The 22,252-nt window shown below is 42.5% G+C and overlaps 1 protein-coding gene across 15 annotated transcripts; it reads left to right on the top strand.

The window, feature by feature from the left end:
- The first annotated feature begins 3,426 nt into the window (after positions 1 to 3,426).
- Positions 3,427 to 22,032, top strand: RHOH (ras homolog family member H). Of its 15 annotated transcripts, none has more exons than XM_048942518.1 (4): positions 3,460 to 3,510; positions 4,799 to 4,923; positions 5,749 to 5,948; positions 18,674 to 22,032. In XM_048942518.1, exon 4 carries the CDS (start codon positions 18,896 to 18,898, stop codon positions 19,469 to 19,471), a length of 576 nt encoding a protein of 191 aa, XP_048798475.1. In that variant the 5' UTR covers positions 3,460 to 3,510; positions 4,799 to 4,923; positions 5,749 to 5,948; positions 18,674 to 18,895; the 3' UTR covers positions 19,472 to 22,032. The 15 variants fall into 15 exon arrangements, 12 of the variants coding, with proteins under 12 accessions (XP_048798480.1, XP_048798477.1, XP_048798475.1 ...); XM_048942514.1 differs by having other exon boundaries at positions 4,778 to 4,923; XM_048942519.1 differs by having other exon boundaries at positions 3,465 to 3,510; positions 4,804 to 4,923.
- Positions 22,033 to 22,252: the final 220 nt, after the last annotated feature.

The raw sequence follows: 22,252 nt of genomic DNA, 5'->3' as shown, positions 1-22,252 counted from the left end.
ACACCCAAAAGCAACAAAAGGAAAATGCAGTTATGAGTTGTGTGTCACACATAGGAGATGCCTTGTTCTCTTAGTCGGGCTGACGGCTGTTTGGGGAATTAGGATGCGTTCCTGATTTTGGGGAAGAATATTGAGTTTTGGGGAAGTGATGTGATTGCTTTTATGCTAGGCTGTCTCAGGGTGAGAGCTGGTAATATTAAGTAATCCTTAGCTCGGTACTTAAGCAGGCTTCAGTTTTAAGAAAGGGGAAGCGCATTTTCAAGTTACTCTAAAGGAAAGCACTTCTCATACATCATCCCGATCACCACTTCCCTGCTGTTGTCACGGGAAGAATAGTTCTAGGAAGTTATTGCACTGTTTCTGCTTGTCAGATAACAAGAAAGGAAAAGGTGTAAATGTTAGCGGTGCGTGCTGCTGACAGCTGGGTCTCAAGATAAATATTGCAGAGAAATAACAAACCTGTTCAAAGGAAAAAAGATATAAAGGTAACGAAGTGTGAGCCTGTTTGGACTGCCAGAAGCAGAGGTCTCAAGAAGCAGTGTAATGTCTGTTTGCTGCAGCTGCACAAGTGTATGGGTTCACCTTGAAAGGAGGCTGGATGATGACGTAGGTGCCTACGCCTAGGTTTTAAAGCCAAACCCAAGGCTGATTTCCATTTGCACAAGCCAGGATACTCTGTGTTGGGCCTGTTTAGTCTGTGACCTTTTCTAAGCTGCTCAGTGCCTTGTCCCCATCTCAGTGCTACTGCACCCAGGCACTGGTTGGCTCAAGCCCGATCCCTGGAACTGGAGTAGCTTGAGGGCTGCTCCACAGCCACCTGAAACACAGGGCAGGCCTTGCACTGAAGGATGCTCTGTTTCCATGCCACTGCAGATGTTCTTTTGCAGGACAGCTGGAAGTGCTCCTTGACCCAGCCTAGCAGTGGCCCACCACTAGAGTACTGGTGGCCGTAGCCCAGGCTCCCTTCCTAGCAGCACATTGAACTGCGCTCTGCACCAGACCTGCATCATATCTACTGACATCTCAAGGAAGAGGCAGAACCTTGGAAGGACTTGAGAGATGAACTGAGAGCTTCGTGCTTGAGTTTGGGTTCTGTTTCATCATCATATGCTTCAAACTGTGTCACTATAGCACAGATCTGAGGGGTATTTAACAACTGTGTTATCTTCTGTTGAAGCTAAAGCTTAAACTCATCAAGGTGAAGTGATGAATGACATATGTCTTACCTAAATCCATGTAGGAGCTTCTTGTGAAACTGCATTTTCATTTCCTCTTTCAGAAGGAGTTCCCTGACAGTGAGTAATTCTGCAGATACTTCTTTGCCAGATCTATTTTAGAGACTGTTGCAAATGCTCCTCCATGCTGCAAGGAGGTCCCCCTTTGATCAGCGTGCCTGTCCCTGGGAAGGAACTTATGCCCATGTTAAAAGGGGTGAGGGCAACGTACCTGACCTCCCTTGTACTGCCCAGGAATGCAAGGGAAAGCAAATAGCAGCATGCTGGTTTTCAAACATGTTACTGGCATCTTGACCATACACGTTTTTCGTGCTTCCCTTTGAGAATGATTACTTAAGAAACAAGAACAATAATAGTAAAACCCCTTTTATCAATTAAACACACTCCTTGTATGTTGTTTACAATGTTGGTGAAATGCATAGATATAAGAAAAAAATTACCTTGTTTAATCCAATGGCCACCTAGGCTTGTAGGGGTAAATACAGCAGGTATCAAGAGTGTCATGGTTTACTTCCTGAGCAAATGTAAGAACAAAAATGAAATCAGGCAGAGGTGACAGGGCAGCTTGCTTAGCTCCATTCCCAAAATCTGCATCCTGCTGCCTTCTCTGAGTGAGAAATAGATCAATGGATTAAGGGACAAACATGGCCTTTCACTAAAAATCAGCCTAACAAGTCTAACACGATGAGACTGGGTGGTATTATTGTACACAATTGAAACTCTCAGTTACTTGAGTTTTAAGACTACATTTTTTGCTGTCAACTTAGTTTTCAATAAAGACATACATATTTGCAACCCTCCACTCCACCCTCATAAATATTTTCCACAACGAGGTGTTTGTTTCTGAAAGTCCCACTTCATGACTCATACCGAGTATAAAAAGGAGAAGCAAGGTATTTTTGGCTGTAATAGCAATATTCTCTTACAGCCAGATGTTCCCCTTCATTGCACAGCATGAGGAGGTGAATAGGGGCAGAAAAGCTGAAGCAAGAAAGGCAAGAACAACAATAAAAAAAAACAGGTTTCAAGGAAAAGATATCATTTAGGCTGCAATATTGAACCTGCCTTTGGAACTGCCTGAGTGTTGAGCGGTGAGTGTGGAGCTGGAGGTGACGTGCAGCATTCCTGGTCACTAGAAAGTCAAGTCATAGAACAAGGCTATGTGAAACATGTGCATCGCTATGAAAACTCTCCAATTTTTATTCAAAAACTCCACGAAGAACAGAAGCACTAAAAAATCCCTCTATGATATTCACATATTTAGGAAATTATTGGGTCAAGATGCTCCAGGAAGCACAATGGAAGAATATGGTGGAAACTGAGACGTTAGATCACATTCATCGTACATCCTTGTTTTTTTTTCACAGAGCTCACTCAATTCAAATGCTGTTTATGAAGTATTTTACAGATGGATGAGCTCTTTATCTAATATGCAAGCTGCTTACCCAGATGGCCTCACATCTGGATTAGTCTGCAGTACAAAGCAGAAAAAAAAGTTGATTTTTTTGAGCAGCTGCTATCTGTAGCAGACCTAAAATGAGTGATGATCACCTAGGGCACTACTATCAATATTATTTGCAAATGGTAGCTATTTCTCTACTTCTGAGCCACAGCATTCTAGTGGAAACATCTCAGAATGTTTGGGTGTCTGACTTTCTTTATCATGATTGCAATGGAAACTTTTTGCCTGATTGCATGTTCTGGTGTTGGGTAACCTAAACCTAGTGAAAAATGGAAGAACAGGTGTTCAGTGTGGGAAGCAAGCAATGCACGTTTTCTCATAAGGTGTTGAAGCTCCTTATCCAAAATCTCAAAGGAAAGAAATATTAGTATTTTTAGGAAAAGACTATTCAAAACCACCTTCTGCGAGCTGCCTTTACTTGTCTTCATCCCTAGTGATAATTAACTGAATTTGTTTTTTTACATGGGGAAAAGCAACAAACTGATTCCCCAGCCTAACTGTGCAGCACTGCTCTGCAATCCTCATGTCAGCACTTCTACAGTGTTTCTACATAGGTAATGTTAGTTCAGCAGCTATTTATATTTTTGGCACTATATGGGAACTGCTGAATCACGGCCTGAACCTCTGATCAATCACCTGAGGTGAGCAATGAGTCAGCCCTGGGAGCACAGGTGAAGGTAATTCACCTGTGCTGCCGGAAGGGTGGAGCCTGGCTGCACCTCTCCTAGAGCCATTTAAGAGCTGACTGCCAGGGGGAAAGGATCTCTTCTGGAGATCCCTCCTCTGGAGTTTTGTAGTGAGCCCAGGATGCAGGTAAGCTTTCTGTCTGTTCTCCTTTTTTGTTATTATAGTCTGCTTTGCCAAATGCTCTTGTTTATTTCATAATTATAGCATCTTTATGTTCATTGATTATACAGGCACAAGCTGTGTTTCATCTGTGCGTAAATGATTTTTTTTTTCCTTTCTGCTTTATTTCATAGTTTTTTTCCAAATTTTTATTACTTTTTTAATCATTCTTGGAAGCAGTATAACTTTATGTGGGAATGCGTTATGCGAGGATAAAGCTGTTGTGGAGAAATCTGCTGGCTCTCTTTTTCAGAGCATTCCCATCCTGTAGTGAACGTAAAATGCGTGGCTTTAGTCCTGGATCTGGCACTTATTCCTGCAATGTGGCAAGACATGGTCAGGAGTGACTGTTCCTAAAATGGGCCAAGAATATTTTCTGGGATGGTCTCAGGTTCTGTCTCAGAGTCTGGTCTTAAGGTTGCCGGGAGATCTGCTGCTGTGTGTGGCTGAGGAGCAGCTGACCTCCACTCTGGGCAGGGTCAGGGCTCCTTACATTTGGCTCAGGGGCAGCCATGTAGCGTCCTGTGCCATCTCTTGCTCGCTGCAGCCAGATGCTGTGTCTGTGGGAAAGACAGCAAGGACAGGGGGATCATTGCACCCACGGGTTGAGGCAGGAAAGAGCATGCAGGGAGCTTGGGAGTGGGAAATGCTCGTGGCTTCTGCACTATGGACTGTGGGCCAGGCACTGGAAATCCTGAAACTCTCCTTGGAGTGCTGTAGCAGGAATGCTAGATGCCATGAGAGCCTGGCCTGCTTGAGCTGCTGCCTGTGCTGGGCAGGTTTCTCCATGCCTGTGATCCCTCACTGCTGGTCAGTGCACTTGTTCTGATGTATAATATGGGCCAATCCTCACTGAATTCAGGCAAAGCTCTGAAAGTGCCTGCCCTCAGCTTGCAGAGGGTCAGCTAGATGAACACTGCTTGCTAGGCTGTACTGTGCCTCGCCTTGAGCAGCCCTGGGAGCAGCAGCCTGCAAAGAGCAAGCGTGCTGCAGGCCACAGCTGTGCTGCCCCAACCCCCAGCAGCGGGATGCTCACACATCAGCCCGCAACCAAACCCACACAGGCACCGAGGAGCTCACCAGGAAGCTGACGTACCCTCACCCCTGCGCTGCTCCTCGTCACAGCACATCTCGGACCGCTCTCTGCTGGCCCAGCCCTGGCTAATGTGGCCTGTATGTGCAGCAGTTCCTGCTTACCGCTTGCTTTTTTCCCCCTTCTATCTTTGTAATATAGTTTTTTTTTGAACCTGCTAAGAAAAGAAGTCCATCTGAAAACCAAAGAGCACAGCTCTCCGCTCTTCGTTTTCTTTCCGCCCTTGCTCCCAGTAGCTGACTTCCGTAACGTCTATTTTAACAGCCGCGCTCTGCTTCCTGCCTCTGGTAAGTTCTTTCTCTTTCTTCTGAATGTCATAACTAGAACTTGGATTCTGGATCAAATTCAATATCTTTGCATGTACTTTTATTAATAAATTAGTGATATGGATGTATGTGATTGGTTCTACTTTATACCATCTGTTTTGTCTCCAGCACCGTGATACTCTGTTAAGTGCCGGTCTCATCCCACCCCATCTATCTTTGGGATTTCTGTTTGTTGCTGAGTTTGTTCCTATTTCAGCACAAAAAGACCCTGTATAAATGAGGAAAACTGGCATGATGGGCCATGCCACACCACTGTTTGAAGTGCTAACTAATGTATGGAAAAACAGAAAATGTGAATTATTTTGGAAATAGGTCTGATTCAGACCCCACTGCTGCTGTAAGGAGCATGAAGCCAGGAGCAATGGGCACCTTTATCTCCAGATATGTCTCTCTTCCCTAGTTGTGGAGTACGCTGTGGTGACGAGGAAAGCATTCTGCCTTGTCTTAAAAGTTTCAGAGCAAATTTAGATGAAAGTATCATCAGTGAGAACCTGAGAAAGGTGAAATCTAGATTCTTAGGACTGAAGTGAGATTGGAAGTAGATTTAATTTGCTGAGATCTCCATCACTAGCTCTGGCTCCCCAGCAGCTGGCCCACTGGGTGCAGAAATGGAAGAAGGGCTGTGCTGCTGCCTGCATGGCTGCAGGCATAGCTGCCTGCGTTCATCTCACCCCACAGCTGTTTTTTGGCTGCTTCTGAGCTGGCTGTGCCCTGTGGGATTACTTTTGACAGCAGTGTGTACTTGTGTGCAATCTGTGCACACACATTTCTACATCCTGCTCACAGGTGAATGAAGAGGGAGCATACAGAGCCAGCACCAACCCTCTGGCACAGGTCCCCATGCAGAATCTGAACCTGGCCTCAGACTTGCCTGCTTCTTTCAGCTGAGTTTCCACCTGTGAATGGGACAGGAGTGAAGCTGTGGCATCTGCAGAAGGACAGCTTGAACACAGGATTTACCTTGAAGAAAACAGTTGTGGGGGAAGGTAGGATAAGTGAGTTTAGCTGGTTGTTATCAGATCTACCAGCGTTTGTTTGGTGTCAGTGCTTGCCTTTCTGCTCTGCTGTCAGAACATGGTGGGATTTTGCATTGTGCCATGCATCTTCATGTTTGATACTTCTAAAATATGCCATTTTGATCAATGGGTGTGTCCAAATATTTGAATAGGAAAAAATATGAATATACTCGCTTGACTTTAGATATAAATATCAGCTTTCAAATGCAGGTCTGGAGAGGTATCACGCAGGTAAAGGTGGGCAAAGACTTGATTGAGGATATCATATCTGGGCCTTTGTCAGCTTCTGCTGGGCAAAAAAACCTCTGCATTTGCTTGCTTGCTGTTGCACTGAGGGACTGGGCCTTGGTGGGGTGTGATACCCAGGTATATAAGCACTAGATTAGATGTCAGAAACCAAGAAAAGCTGTAGCTTTGTATTTACAGAAAATGTGTTTTTATAAATAAGCTCTGCTTGCTGTCTAAGGTTCGGAGTGAAGAATTAAAACAGAAAAAATGGGCTTGACTCTGAGATACAACAAGACCTAAATTTGTAGTCCATCAGCAGGGCAAAGTGGCTGTAAATTATTGACCCTTAATCCCATGTTAAGGAAACATTGCTGTTCCAAAGCAGTGTAAGATGGGCCTGTGGAAAAGGATTGGTCCCCCCACAGCCAGCTGTGTCAGAGAACGGTCCCTATATCGTGCAGCACAATAAAACCATGAATATGGTTTTATACTGGGGCCTCACTTATAGAAAGTTACTGAAGATACTTTTCCCACCTGGTAACCTGCTTTCACAAGCAAATGATTGCAAGCAGAGATTTAACAGATTGTGGCTCAGTTTGAGGATGAAACAGAAGCCATTTGCCTGCTGCATGGACCCAACAGCAGCGGTTGGCACTAAAGCTGCATCACCCGATCACAGCTGCTGGTGGTATCAGGAGGCAATCTCTTGCACAGCTAGGAGCAAACCATACAGATCCTCAGCAGTGTAAGTGGGCACTTTGCAGTGTACTCAGAGCTCGCAGGAAATGAGCAGAATTTGTGGTGACAGACTTGTAGGCTGAGCCACTGGCCCATCCTGTACAGCATCAGCGGAAGTACTTGTGGCCTTTCCTCCATGTTATTTCTCATAACCCATTAGGAGGACATTGAGGCAGAGGGATGAGTGTCTGCTGTTCCTGTTCTTGTTATTTCTGTGCCATTCTGATACATAGCAGCAGCTGGGTTAAGAGCTGTAAAATAAAAAGGATTTTCACTGAAGAACATCCCCCTGAATTGAATGCTTCAATTTTCTTTGTAAAATGTTGGCCCTGTGAGTCTACAGTTTTAATTAAGGAACGGGCAGGTATTATTGACTGCATTGTTCAAATGATTAATTCAATTTGGCAGTGCTTATACACTGAAAAAATCACAGTATTTTTTTTTATAATTCTTTTGAGCTTTGTTTGGGAAGAAATGAAATGAATAACCATGAGACTTGTCTGTTTCACAGTCTTGAGTTTCAGGCATCACTCTGCACAGTGTGACATCACTTCCAAATTAGGTTCTCACCCTGGCCAGCGGTGTGTGATTTTTAGTAATACAGCTGTTTTTGACTGTTTCCATGACACAAAGTGCTAACAGCTGCACAGTCTTGGGATAACCCGAGTGGTGGTAGTCTAGAATGGAAGTTGGCTGCTGCTGTCTCAAGCCCACTATTAAAGCAATACACAAATCCTGTGCAGGATCACACAAATATAAGAAATACTGCAAAGCAATGTAACAACATAATCTGTGGTCTTCTCTGCAACACTTCTCCACAAAACCAAACATGGTTTCATAATCTGTTTAGCAGAATTATATTGTGCTTCATTTCTGATCTCAGTAGAGAAATGAGGAAAACATTCCTCACCTTCCCAAAGCTTTGGTACCAGTAGAAGGAGAAGCATGGGGAGGCAGAACAACCTCTGCAACGCAGCAGTGGGCATGAGCAGTGGAATTCACTAGTAGGCAGCCTTGATGTATTGGATGTAAGATGAACGGGTGCTAGAAGAGTGTGGAGTAATGGTTGCTGCAGATCTGGAGGTGGTGCTGGAGGCTGGCTGAAGGACAGCTGGGAGCGTAGCTGTGTGCTGATATTTCTCCCATTGCAGGAAGAACCAACATTTGCGCAAGGAATTGTATTTGGTCCTTTCTCTCAGATGCTACAAAGTGCAAATTTCTTACCGGTGAGTGTGGTGTTGACCGGGCATGCTGGCATCTATTGGATGAAATTATCAGCTCTAGGAATTTGCTGTAAACCACAGGTTCATCTGCTATGGCTCGGGGGTTTCCCCAATGGGCTGCAGTGACATATCACGTAGGAAAGACCCAACGTGTGCCGGAAAGGTTACGAACACCTTGCCCAGCAGAAGTCAGCATGAAGGGCTGTGGTTGAGCACTGCGTACTGCGCCATTTGTTGCACATGAGGATGGAATAGCAGTCTCAAGAACTGATACAGCCAGCCCAATTGGGGATGTTTGACCAGCTGGTGATACCTCTTCTCCTCATGAGTGCCGAGCACTTGCTTTTGAAGGTTATCCTAGTTTAAGTCAAACTGCAGATAATGCTGTTTCTCCTGTGTGAGAACAAGACCCCTATGTGGTTTAGCTGGTTTGATTCTGTTGTGCACGCTGTCATTGAAATACAAAATCTTTCCAGCTTTCCTTATTTGCTGAAAGATGTGCCAGGAGAGCCAGGGGACGTACAGTTTATTTGTAACATGCTTTCTTAAACTGAGTGACTGTGCTTAAAAACTGGCGAATTCTCTAGAATTCATTTACTGAATTAGCGATACGCTTGATCATCCATTAGGCTCCTTGGTGTGCTTATAATTTTCTCACAAAAATATATTATAAAACCTATGTCTTAAAAATCCCTTATGTAATTTCTTTCATCCTCATTAGTCAAAGTGCTAGTTTTAAATTTCACGTCTCTTTCAAGTGGAATTTTAATTCTGGAGGAATTGATGTGTAAAATGTCTGAGTTTAAATCAAGTCTCCCACGATTCAAAAATAAAGCACAGAAAATGTTTGCATAACGTTCAAATGTAGCTCTCCTAAAATCTCTCTCTTTTTTTTTTTTTGTGTGATCATTCTTACGCAAAGTATGCAAAAATCAAGGAAAAATGTAGCGTGCCATTTTCTATGCTTCCCACTGAAAAAGAGAAACTCTTCAGTAAGGTTTACCATAGCATGGGGATTTGCATGATCTTTAAACCAAACAAATGTCAGCTTTCACTATCTGAAGCGGCTTCTCAACGTACTGAACTGAAGAACAAGCAAGAAGGATTTAAATATTATTTCTGGTGGTAGAGCAGAGCCTTTTCTCCTCTTAACCTATTCCATGTGACTCGCTGCTGCCTGCAATGTTACATTTTATTATCTTATATAAAAGTGACATGAGATTTAAGTATTGGATTTGTGGAAAAGTGAAGAGAGCTTACTCATTTATTGAGTTTAATTCAGTTACTGCAATTAAGGAATTTTGGGGAGGCTATGTAGCAAAACAAAACCCCACTAAAACAACAATTTCTACCTGTAACATATAATCTGATTTTACTATTGTGCCTGGTGCAGGGCAGGAATACTGAGCTGTGGGCTAGACTATGGATGCCAATGCCTCTTTTAATTATAAAACAAGATCTTAAATCAACAGAAGTGGAAAAGGTTGTGGTAACTGTATGTTTTGTACTGCACTTTCTACTTGCACAGTGACTGACATTGCTTCTGAGTCAGCCCTTTTTACATTTGTGCGTACATTTTAATCAGCGTACACATACACATCATTTCAAAATGAATTTTGATGTTTGGCTGATTCCCTCTGGGTGAAATCTAGGTAAAGATTTTAAATAGTTGAATAAATGCCGAGGCAAGAAAATCCTTATTCCTTACTGGCCATTCTAAGGAGAAAACCTAAAATTGTCAGCCGGTTTCTCAGTGTTATAAAATTAATAACCAATCAAATTGTTGTTGCTTACTTACTCTGTCTTTGCTCTGGCTTTTACTCGTGGTTTACATTCATCAGACAGAGTAAACAGAGCAAACAGAACCGTGAGATGCAGTGAGTGATCTGGGACATTCTTTCTGAAGCAAAAAATAAAGCCAACCGCTACGCGTCTTAGCAAGAAGTCATTATTCTGCATATGTTACATCATAATTTGCTGCTCAAAACTTGTATAGATTCAACATCTTTTTTATTCTTATCATGAAATATGCAAAAATAATCTGTCAAATGTGATAATCCTGTTCTAATGTTTTCCTTCTTCACCTTTACCTCTCACTGAAATCAAACTTCGGTAAATGCTTAATTTAATGAACATGGAGAACCACCCAGGTTTAGAGGAGAAGATGCAGGATGAGAGCCTGTTTATTGTGATAGAGATTTCATAAACACAGAGCAAAGTTACACCCAAATAGACGTCTAACAGTAACCTTGGTGATCTTATGAGGGATCCATGGAGGTTAGAAGCAGTAGAATGAATATTTCTCAATTTTTTTTCAACGCTGAGAAGGGCGTTACGTCAGCTGTATTGTTCTGTGTTAGCTGCTAGCTATGTTGTTAATGTTGATCACTTGGTAGCGTTTTTAAGGGACGTGGTCAAGAAGGTTGGGTGCTGTGCAAGCACAGGACAGGAGCGTGATGCTGCCCAGGTCAGAGCCAAACCACACTGCAGGCAGCCCTCTGCAGCTGTGGGCTCGGCATGGGCCCGAGAGAGAGCCCTCTTCTCTGGGAACACAGGTGTGTTTGTGGGGTGCATGGCCATTAGTTCTAGCATTTCGCCATGCTGCACATCTGGGGGATTTAATGTAAATTCACGTATCTGCTTAATAACAACTTACTGTCATGTGTTGTAACGATGTAACTAAAACTGCAATGGCTGTGTGTACGGTAGAGAAGTAATTGTTTAACATGTGTGAATGTGTGTTTATTTCCTTATATAATCAATCATATGCCTATGCTATTGCAATTCCAGATCTAGCTGAGTGCTCATTGCTGCTTGTGTGGATACAAACACATGTGCATACCTATACGTAGAAATAAAGTAATGTGAATACCGTGACCATTCCATTTCAATAATAAAAAAAAGTCATTTCAATAACGTATCCATTGTTTGATGCAAAAGCTGCATGTAGATTTTAAAATGAGGATGAAATATCTTAATATGTTTCATAAAGCAATCAATAGCAGTCATCTGCAAATGAATGAGTTTCAGTGTACATCTACATACATATCTATATATACATGTATTTGTGGATGTCAATTTTTTGTATGTATATGCATAGATTAATTATTGCAATATTTATGCTTTTCAAAATATACTGATTTATTTTGATTTATTTTCCATATATGTGCACATATATTCCATGCATTCGGGTAGCAGATAGTGCTTTATTCTACAAGAAATTACTCTTATATGAAAGTAAAGGATATTAATTGTGTGTGAGTGAGAGAAAAATGGATTCTTTAACCATTCTAATGATGGTGTACATTATGCATGTGCCTACAGGGGATCAAACGATGCAGGCAGAAACAGGGAGAGGGGTAGGCTTGCTGGAAAGAGAGCACGTCTTTGTTGGAGACTGGCAATAAAAGAGTGTTTCTCATTTAAACAAAAAAGAAAAATTCTTTAATTTAATAATTAAACCTGTAAAAATATCTACAAAAATATGTTGTGAGCGTTCTTTTGATTTGCCTCAAACTTCAAGAAAGGTGAACTGTGTTAAAAAGAGGATGTGACATGAAAAATTTGAAGTGGTTTGGGGCCCAAAGCTGCAAACCTTTCCACCTGTGAATAACTCTCCACACGGAGTATTCTCATTGAAGTCAAATATCAAATACTGCACCACCTGTAGCACCAGACCTTTGGTTTGGCTGCGATGCAGCTAGTTAGGGCTGTGTGGAGCTCTGCCTTAAGGCTGGAGCCATTCAGATATTGGGCCATTTGGGATGTCTGGTAATGCAGTAGTCAGTGCATAGCGCTTCGTCCGTGCTCGTCTGCAAGCGTGTCTGTATCCCCATCTGGACACAAAAGTAGTTCTGCGGTGTAGTCAGCGGTGAAGGTACATAGAGCTATATGTGTGTATGTGTACAGAGGCAGAGCCTACGAGGGGATGTAGGCAGGCAGATGGTTGGAGCATGTCAGTGCTTGAGCATGTACGTGTGTGACATTTGCACAGTAGTGTGATTTAGTTCTATTTAAGGCTGTGTTTATGCTGACACTCAAGGTTTTCTTCAGTGTTTAAGAGTGGGAAAGAAATGTTGTTGCAGAGAAGAGTGGGGAAAAGAAAGTGACATACCCTGTATCTTGAAATGGGAAATGCTTGGTAAGTGCAGGGGCACATGCAATACTTTGGGCACAATGTGCTCCTGGCTTTGGAGGCTGTTAGACCAGGCTGAGAGCAGAAAATGGGCCAGTCCTTTGTGAAGGGCCTTACCCCCTGCATGAGGCTTACCCGTGTTGTATTTGGAGCGGATGCAAAATTTATCCTGAAAACGTGTCCATTTTTAAAATGTCCTCCAGGGCTTCGAATACCATAAGTCTGTAGTTTACTCTGCCGTAAACGTGGACAAAGAATGGCTTTAGACTCATGGCTTGAATTCTGAAGCAGGTACTTACTGCTGCAGAATTGACTTCTATTGAATTTAAGTTCTCGAATCAATACACAAGTCTTTTTGCTAATTTTTGGAGTGGTTCTAATTATTTGTGTTCATGCTTAATTTATAAGTAGCAGAATCAAAGTGTGATTAATTGCATATGAAGTGTTCTTGAAGACAAATATTTCTGTTATTTAATTGGTTAACTAAAAGAATTTCTTAGTGTCTATAAAAAAAATTGAATAGATCTTCAGGTTTGTCATTATCCGGTACTTATATATGTAAATAATGGTACTATCAGACACCTGTGTAAGCATGTGTGTAAACATATATGAGGGCTGCTCCGAAGGCAGTGCTTCCTATTTTATTATTTTGGCCCACGATGACAGAGGTGGATGTTGGTGGTACGGCAGTAGAGGTTGGATCTTCCCACCAATGTTCTGCTACAGATGGCAGCACAGGGGCACTCTGACAAAATGGTGTCCGACGTGGAATTGCATATGAAGCAAAGGTGTGTCACTGAATTCCCTTCGTGCGGAAAAAATGGTACCCACTGACATTCACTGATGCTTGCTGAACACTTACAGGGACCAAACAGTGGACGTGACGCAGTGAGGAAGTGGCTGGTGTGTTTCAGCATTAGCAGCAGTAGGTCATCTACGCTGTTACCAATTTTTATAGCATGGAATATCGGTTCTTGTTCATCACTGGTGAAAATGCATGACTAATGGTGGTGACTGTGTTAAGAAATAGTGTCTTGTAGCTGAGAATTTGCTCAGTCTAATCGTATTATTGTACTCTTTGTATCTGTTGCATTTTCCATGGTTCCATGGAAAGAAGAAGGAGGCAATGATTTCAGAGTGAGTGACCTATGTACATTCTCTTATGAGGAAAGCTTTCATTCTTTTATTGGGACTCTTGTCTCATTCCAAATAACACTGATCTGTATTTGTAATTGCTTTATAGCAAGACTTCCCAGTCTCAAAATGAGGGTTTTTATTTTAAATCTGACTACTTGTGCTCACTTACTAATAATAAAGTTAGCAAGATGACTGAATATCTGATCATAAATCATTTCCTTCAGTTGTTAAAACTGCCAAATAAAGCAACTGAGGTTTAAATTTTCAGGCATTGTATTCATCCAACAGTAATTTTCTTAAAAGTTCCTAGAGAAGCCTCCATCCGTTTTCTACAAATTTAATAAACTGCTGTTTTGTTTTTTTTTTAATTTCAGTTTTGCATTTTTTTCAAAATGAAGTGCTCAGCTTGTAAAACAGGAACAGATTTTCAGTTTTGTGAATAAGGTAATGATTGAAAAATTTCTAAGTTCTTATGACTGCCATTTTATTTAATGCTGGAAAAAAATTTTTTTTTGAGAATGCAAGACATCTTGACTTTAAAAATGTGGGTTCATTGGGTGTTGCTTGCACTTCCAACTTTAGGAAGCCATTGCAGGTATCATTGTATTTAGGGCTAAAATATCTATATAAAAGCTCTCCTCCAGGCATCCTCACAATTCTTTAAAGTAGCAAAAGACACTGAGAGATTGTCATAAATGCACCAGAGGGCTGAAGCACCAGCTGGCCAATAATCTGCCATCTTGCTCTTGGGCTGGGAAATAACGATGGAGTGTGTGATAGCTTGCTTGGAAAGCGAATTCAGATTTTTTTTTGGTGGAGTATTTTGGGGAAAAGATGCAGCACCTTGCAAAGGTGTAGCCTGTTTGCCCATTCCCATTAGTGGCAGCAGTACCACCACTGAATAGCAGGACAGTCTGCAACGGTGACGCTGTCTGAAAAGAAAGGGAGGCAGTTTCCTAGACCAGCAAGACCAGGGCTACTTGGTGTGATAGATCAAAATAATCTTAAAATAGGATTAAAAAACAGGAGGCAGCTAATGCAAATGTTAGAGCAGCAGGTTAAGGATTATGAGACAGAAGACTTGGCGGCAAGGGGCCATTTGCTTGCAGACCAGAGGCAATCTCCAGATAGACTGCAGTCAATGCACAGGTTTTCAGGAGCCCCATGCTGTGGCAGCAGTGTCTGAACAGAGCAGGTATGATTTGCTCATGGAGCTGAAAACAGGGTGGCATGACATTGGTGACCTGGTGATCTAGTGGGTCATGCAGACTGGATCCACAGTGTCAGGGAGGCATCAATCTCCCTGCTGCACCTTCTGGGCGTTGCCCCTAACCAGGCAGTGGCTTCTCTACCCTGATTTGATTTTCTGCCAGTCCTCCTTCTCCTCCTTTTCTTTCTTCTTCCTCCTCTTTCTTCTTCTGCTCACAGGAGGTGCTCTTAGACCCCAGTCAGTGTACTTGTAGAGGCGGAGGCACAAAGCTCTGTGCTGTCTGGTCACTGACAGTAGTCACCGCATCTCCTTTCTGTCCTTGAGGTTCTCTAAATAAGAGACATGATGACAGTTTTTATGCATCTGCAGCACAGCTGGAATGAGCTGTGATTATAACCAACTGGTGGAAATATGCTGTAGACACTGCTTTGCAGACCTCATCTCTGCTGGAGGTGGGACTTAAGGAGAAATGCGTGCAGGCAAAGACAATGTGCAATCAAGCATTGCTTAGAAACTGGAAGTCTCTCCAGGGGTTTTCAACTTTTTTTATTAGTACAAATATTTTTGCTTCCTCTCAGCATCAGTTCTCTTCAGGAGCTACTGTGCACACTGCTCAAGCTGAAAAATTAGCCTGCTCTTATCCTGATATCAACAGGAACTGCAGTAAGGTATAATTGTGGTAGGAACCGGATAAGGACAATAATAGCATGTTAATTGCCTTAGATCTCTGAAGCATTTTGTGACTGCCAGATCAGGGTAATGTCTAAAAAGCCTGTTGTCTTGCCTACATGGTTTTGTTTATATATGAACTAATCTCTTCTGAATCCATGTCTGCGTGAAGCTGCACAATCAATATACAAAGTAGGGTTTAAAATCAGGACTTCCCAACCCTTTCCTCCCATCACAAGATACTGTCCATCCCCTACAGATGTTTCACCACACTGAGCCACACTCACAGTGACCTTACAGAAGACTCCAGAAACTGTCCTGGCATAAATGAAAATCCCGTTTGATTGAGCTGATAAACTTTGATTCAGTCCCTTTTTGTAATGACTGCATCAGAATGAGATACATATTCTTATGCTTAATAATATTATAAAAACCTTCACCATGTTATGTAAATGCATTTTGTTGTTTTTACAAGTGGGGGAAAATACAGCCAAAATAGTGTTTAAAAAAAAAATATATATATGTTTATATCTGGAATTCCAGATACAAAATGGATTTGATAGAATTGGTAAAATTAGGAAAACAAATTGTTGGGAAGAAATCCTTCAGCAACTGAAACTCAGCCACGTGTGATTCCAAGCTTTTGTGCAGGCAAGGCAAGATTTTAAATGGTGTAGTCTCAGACCAAGACTGTAACATGGTATTAGAGAAGGGAACCAAATCTTCTGCAAATATTTACACAACCGTCTGCATACTGATGGATAGAGGTTCCCTGTACTGGCCTGTCCTTTAAAGGACATTGTTTTCTATTGACATTTCATCTAAAGGTTTTTCCATTAATTGAGATGAGCTTATGTAACCATTTTAATACATTATTACTTCTCCTCTCCTGAGGCCAGGTCAACAACAGGCTGCACGAGAGCTTTAACACACCTCTCCAATATGCACTTACATGGTCCCTGCTATACACGATAGCATGTGAACTCAGCTGGCAGCAAAGAAAGGCAAGATCAGGACTGACTCCAGTTTGCCCTTGGGACCAGAACATGGGCCTGGTTGTGTACAATTTATCAGTGAATTATATCCTTACTGATCCCTTCCATCTTGGGATATTCTATGGTTCTATTTGCTTTAAATTCTCTGCACTGTCACAATGGACTACTTTGTCTTTTATTACTGTGTGTTGACTAGCCTTTTCTGGGCTTTGACCATTTGTATATTTTCTTTTTAAAGCTGCCAGAAAATTAGACCTGGTTATCACTAATCTGTATACCTCAACAGTCTTTTTCTCCGTCTTTCTCTGCTTTGGTGTTTGTGGAATAGCAGAAGTTGTGCTTGGGCATTCTAATTTTTCCCCACATTCAAATATATACAAAGTAGTGAAGCTAAAGGTGTTTAAGAGTTCTTACATCAGGGAAATGTTTGTTCTGAGGAAAAGACCTGGTACGTGCTGTATTTCTCCTGGGAGCACTTTTGTCTGAATCATGATCTACTGGCTTGTGATGAACCGTGGTGTTTTAAAACTGTACTGCTGACACAATATTGAAGTAGAATACCCTGAAGGAAACACAGTGATGCACTTAAGTAATTATACCACGTATCCTGGGCCGGCTTTTTGAATGTTCATAGTTACCTTTTGCAAATATCTTGTTTCATTCCCTTGTGTGCTTGTTTGAGGAACAAAGGAGTAACAGTGAAGTTATCCCTGTCGAAGCCTTAAAGCTGAGCGTCCAGCTGCTGCCACCAGTGCTCGGTGTGACAGAGCAGCCCATTCAGTTCCCAGCAGACAGCAGTGCCGGTGTCTCGGCCTCCATCTCACTTCCTAGAAGTGGCCACGATGGTGAGCACACCGACCAGGAAGTGACGTCTGTCGCAGTGGCTCCTGCAAACACCCGTCACTCGGGGAAGCACAAACCTGCCCCATAGCCACCGTTATAAAGCAACACACCCCATCTGAGCTCTGGCACATCTTCCTCCAGCTGATGTGTTGGGTGGGAGAAATGCAGGCATGCTGGCAGCATGAGAGGAGGTAGGTGAGGAGGTAGGGGCATGCCTTGTTGCAAAATGGAAGGAGGGGAGTTGCCAGCAGCAGTTGGCAATGCTTGTACAAATGTTCCCTCTAGGCTCACCTACTGCTTTTCTTTTCCTTTGTTGTTTTTTTTTTCCTCTGTGAGATAAGCCAAAGCTTTAAGTGTCCTAGAAATGTGGGGTGGTGGTGGAGTTAGTGTAGTGAAAGTGTTACTGTAATATCCAGTATGTATTTTTTGTGGCTATCGTTCATTTCTGAGCAAGAGTAACCTCATGGTGAGGCTTCTCTTTTCATATGTGAAGGAGTCAGAAATGCATTATATTTGTAACATATGCAGGAAATTAGCCAGTGATATTTTTAACCAGTTTCTAACTAGTTTGTAGAGCTAATTTTCTTTTGGTTTTGCAGTTGGTGACTTTTGTAGCATTTTTATGCAGCCATACGTGAGTGATGAATCTTGCACGTAGCCAGTGGGAAAGAGACGAATACTTTCAAAATAAGAAAATTTGACTGAATGCTGGCAGGAGCTCCAAAGCAATTCCATTTGTACCAATTGCATGAGTACTCTCAGTTCAGTTTTACAACAAACTAAATAAATGTTAGGGCAGCCGCATCCCCTTCTGATAAAATTGCCTGACTAGGCCAGCATTACTGGTGTGATTTTCTTTGGCTTGTGCTTCTTGCTTGTTGGAATTGATTTGTAAGAAACACTTGGAACTCTTTTTGTATTTTTGCTGCGAATCCTACATTGCTTTTGAAAACTGTTCAGGTTCGTGCCAGTCAAGATTCACATCTGAAGTCTTTACTTCCTTGTTGTCACAAGCAGTTTGGCATTGCTGCTCATTACAGAATAGCTTAAACTGTCTAATCAGTTCATGAAGAGATTTTTTTTCTTGTGACTACTTCTAGAGAACAAGAGCATGTTTTCAAAGGAATCTATACTGACTAAGAAGGATTCAGGATTTTGGCAGCCTTTGTTAAAGTCAGAGGCAGGAAATGTCTCACTGAAAGCAGGTCAGGAACAGCTACACCAAAGCGAACATTATTTCATCAGTTCTTTAGACAATTAGGGAAAAAAAAAGCTGGTCTTTGTGCAGAATGGCAGAGGTGATAAGATTGCTAGTCCCTGTGGAGCAGCAAGAAAGTTATTTATGTGAATGGCTGTTGCACACACTGCCAGCTGGGAGGGAATGGCAAGGTTCAGCATCATCCGTGAGGGGCACTCCCCGTGGCTGTCCAAAAATTTGACCAGAAAAGTTTGTCTTGATGAAGAACAAACTGTTCTCTGTAGGCTATAAATGTGACATTTTATTTTTCTTCTTTCAGAAACATCATTTGACTCACTGAAGAATTAAATCCAACAGCACTGCAGAGCCGCGTGGGAGAGAAGGGGATTTTAGACTCAAGTGGCAGAATCAAGTCTTCAGAAGTAAAGACATTTGGAACAGCTTCTCCCCAAATGGAAGTTATCTAGACAGCCCCTGAGACCTCTCTGCATCCTGCTTCTGCTGCACCGGGACGGTGTTCTTGGCCCTGGTCTTAAACAAAATGTTGGATTCTATCAAGTGCGTGCTGGTGGGAGACTCTGCAGTGGGAAAAACATCTCTCTTGGTACGTTTCATCTCTGACACTTTTCCAGACAACTACAGACCCACTGTGTATGAGAACACTGGAGTGGATGTGTTCATGGATGGCGTACAGATCAGCCTAGGCCTTTGGGACACATCTGGAAGCGATGCCTTCAAAGGCATTCGCCCCCTGTCCTACCAGCAGGCAGATGTGGTGTTAATGTGCTACTCTGTGGCAAACCACAGCTCCTTCCTGAACCTGAGGAGCAAATGGATTGGCGAGATCCGCAACCATCTGCCCCGCGTCCCTGTGTTGGTAGTGGCCACGCAGACCGACCAGCGTGAATCGGGGCCCTACCACTCCTCCTGCATCAGCTCGATGGACGGCAAGCGGCTCGCCCAGGATGTGCGAGCCAAAGGCTACTTGGAGTGCTCAGCCCTCAGCAACCGCGGTGTGCAGCAGGTGTTTGAGTATGCTGTGCGGACAGCAGTCAATCAAGCCAAGAGGCAGAACAGGCGGAAACTCTTCTCCATTAACGAGTGCAAGATCTTCTGAGGACTGCCAGCAGTGGTTTTGCCTACGTTCGTTGTTTCTGCCTTTGCACAAAGATGCTGCAGCAGAGATAATGGGAGCAAATCAAAGACAGGACGACTCCTGCCAGGACCGTGGTACAGGTGGCCCCAGTAAAACAGATGTGCACTCTGTCAGTTCTGTTCCCCTACCCAACACACGTGGGCACTATCTTTAAAAATGACAGATGCAGGCAGGGGCCTTTGTTCACAACCCTGTGTTTGTAATTTGCCGTCCTGGACTGAAGCAGACCCAGCCTGGAGATTTACAGTTCATAGTTGTGCAGATTTTGTTATCAGTGTTCCTCAGCTGTTGGTTTGTCTGCATTTATTTCATGACAAACTTCACCTGGATCAACCTCCCCTCTTGACATATCTGTCTGTATGTGTTGGTTTTTGTTTTTTTTAAGAATCTAATGCATAAAATCTGACCACTGTGTATCTATTTAAAAGATTCTTGTATGTGTTGTTGTAAAATCCTGGCAATTTGTTTTTAAATTTCTATCTAACCACTGATGCAAATAGTTCTATCCATATAGTAGATGGCCTGCAGGCAAGCCTAGCACTTCTTGCACGTACCCAACAGTGATCAAACACACTGTGTCCAGCGTAGGAGTGATCAAAACGTAGTGACATCTGATAGTTGGCTCTGTGAGATTTATTTTCTCACCTTAGTCCTGTTCCTGGGAAAATAGAGACTGCTGCAACAAGGTGGTCAGAGATGTGCTGAAAAAGGAGGAACTTAACCTGACTCTTCCTAGACTTGACCTAGTTACAACCCCAGAAAGGCTAGCTTGTAGTCAAGGCTAACCATGTGGGTAGGGTGGTAGAGACAAATCTGAGCTATCATTACTTCTCATGTCCCTGCTGTAATTCTGGAGGCAAAAGACTTCATTCTCTAGGGATGAAAGGTATTTTTTTTTCTGTGAGCACTAAAATTCTCACATTTTTTAGCATATTTTGATTATAAACTACTTTTCATGAAACAAGTATCCTACTTGCTGGAGTGCAAGAAGTGTCTGGACAATGCTTTCAGACAGTCTAATTTTTGAGTGGTCCTGTGTAGAGTCAGGAGTTGGACTTGATGATCCTTATGGGTCTATTCCAACTTGAGGCATTCTGTGAATCTATGATTCTACTACAGTAAAAAGAATGAAGTACATGGCAGTGTTTACAATGGTTAAATAACACATTTTTTTGAGTTCGCATGCTAGCATAGCAGCCTGGATTCTATAAAACAAAGACTGCAGCAGGCACTGTGCGCTGGGGAGCTTGGTAAGTCTGAGCACTAAGTTCTGACATACCTGCTTGGGCCAAGTTACCCTTCTGCACAGAGAGTGAGCTAAGGAAGTGGCACCTCTAGATGTGTAAGTGCATACTGCTGGAAGACAGAGTGGGGTCAACACACACCACTGTGCATTCCCTGTGAGCTGTAGCTGCCCCACTCCTGAGGTTATCTGTGCCAAACCCTCTGCCCCATACCACCCCTCAGATCTTGCAGACCAGTCTCATCCCAAGGTTTCTGCTGCCCTCCCCACCCTTCAGTGAGCTCAGAACTGAGGCTTACAACATGCTGCCATGGAAGTTGTTGCACAAAACAGTAGGATGATTCTCTCTCCATGAGGATCTCAAGAGAATTATTTGTGTCTATTGTGACTAAGCCTGACTTATGCATGCCGACAGGAATTGATGCAAAAGCTTTTCTGATTCAAATCCAAGGTGGGACTTCGGGAGTTACCCTACTAAGCATATAATTTATAGCTCAGATCTCACCTACTGATAGTTTATACCAGAAATGTCAGTCAGGTGCCCTTCTCCATGCTCTGTTCTGCATCTGAGCTTCTTCATGAGGAGAAATTCCAAATGGAACAATTCTCCTCCTATGAATCCTAGGGATGGTCTCACTTGATGTAGGTGAACAAATAACAGCGTTATGGGCTCCTTGAGCAGCAGTAGTGCGTGGGACTATTGCTGTTGCAGCAATCCCCAAAACTCCCAGGCTGGTGAATATTTACCACTCATCAGGCTTATTCCAAGTGAGATCATAAAAACATGCCGATCTCATGTGTAAGGTTTTATTATCAGCTTCAAATCCTCACAAGCTTCTGCACCTGAGCGTACATTTTTCCTGCGCTCTTCTCTTTACATTCTCTCTTTCTCTTTGTAAAACTTCTGGTATACATTGGAAATCCCTAGCCCCTTTGAACACTAAAACAGACGTATTTGTAAAAGAACCTGAACTGCCTGATACTTACATGGAGTTACACAGATGTTAGGTATTTTCATTCCTCAGTTAAAAATCTTTTGGCTTTTGGAAGAAGTTCGTTCCAATATCCCAACTCTTGTAATGTGCTGTCAATGAAAGTGTTGTTTCTTGCAACCCCTAATTTAAAAGTAGCCATTGTTCCTGTTTGAACATTAAAGATCACATGCAAAATTTTGCATTGGCAGTCTTAAAGTCTGTTACATTTGTAGGCATTTTTATTATAGTCTCCACCCCACTGGTTTAATATCTGGTTTCATTAAAGTGAAACGTTTTTTGCCAGCAAGTTCTATTGCTTTTTTTTTTTTTTTTTTCTTTTTTCTTTTTTTTTTCCTCTTTGTGGGATAAGCTTTGTTTATGACAGTTAATGTTGCTGTTTTTATGTGTTAAAGAACAGTGACTGCTAGGCTGGGATGCCCTGCTGTGGTATCTGCTGTGAGATGCTGGGATTTAGGGACCAGAAAACTCTGGAGAGTAGTTGCTTCAGAAGAAGCCAGATGAAAA

Source organism: Lagopus muta, chromosome 4 (genome assembly GCF_023343835.1).
Source record: "Lagopus muta isolate bLagMut1 chromosome 4, bLagMut1 primary, whole genome shotgun sequence".
NCBI lineage: Eukaryota > Metazoa > Chordata > Aves > Galliformes > Phasianidae > Lagopus > Lagopus muta.
Note: the sequence above shows the minus strand (reverse complement) of the source record. Positions and strands in the feature narration are given on the sequence as shown.

Bases quoted from the DNA above. Each gene is read 5' to 3' on its own strand.
- RHOH (XM_048942523.1), top strand. From the start codon at position 18,896: ATGTTGGATTCTATCAAGTGCGTGCTGGTGGGAGACTCTGCAGTGGGA.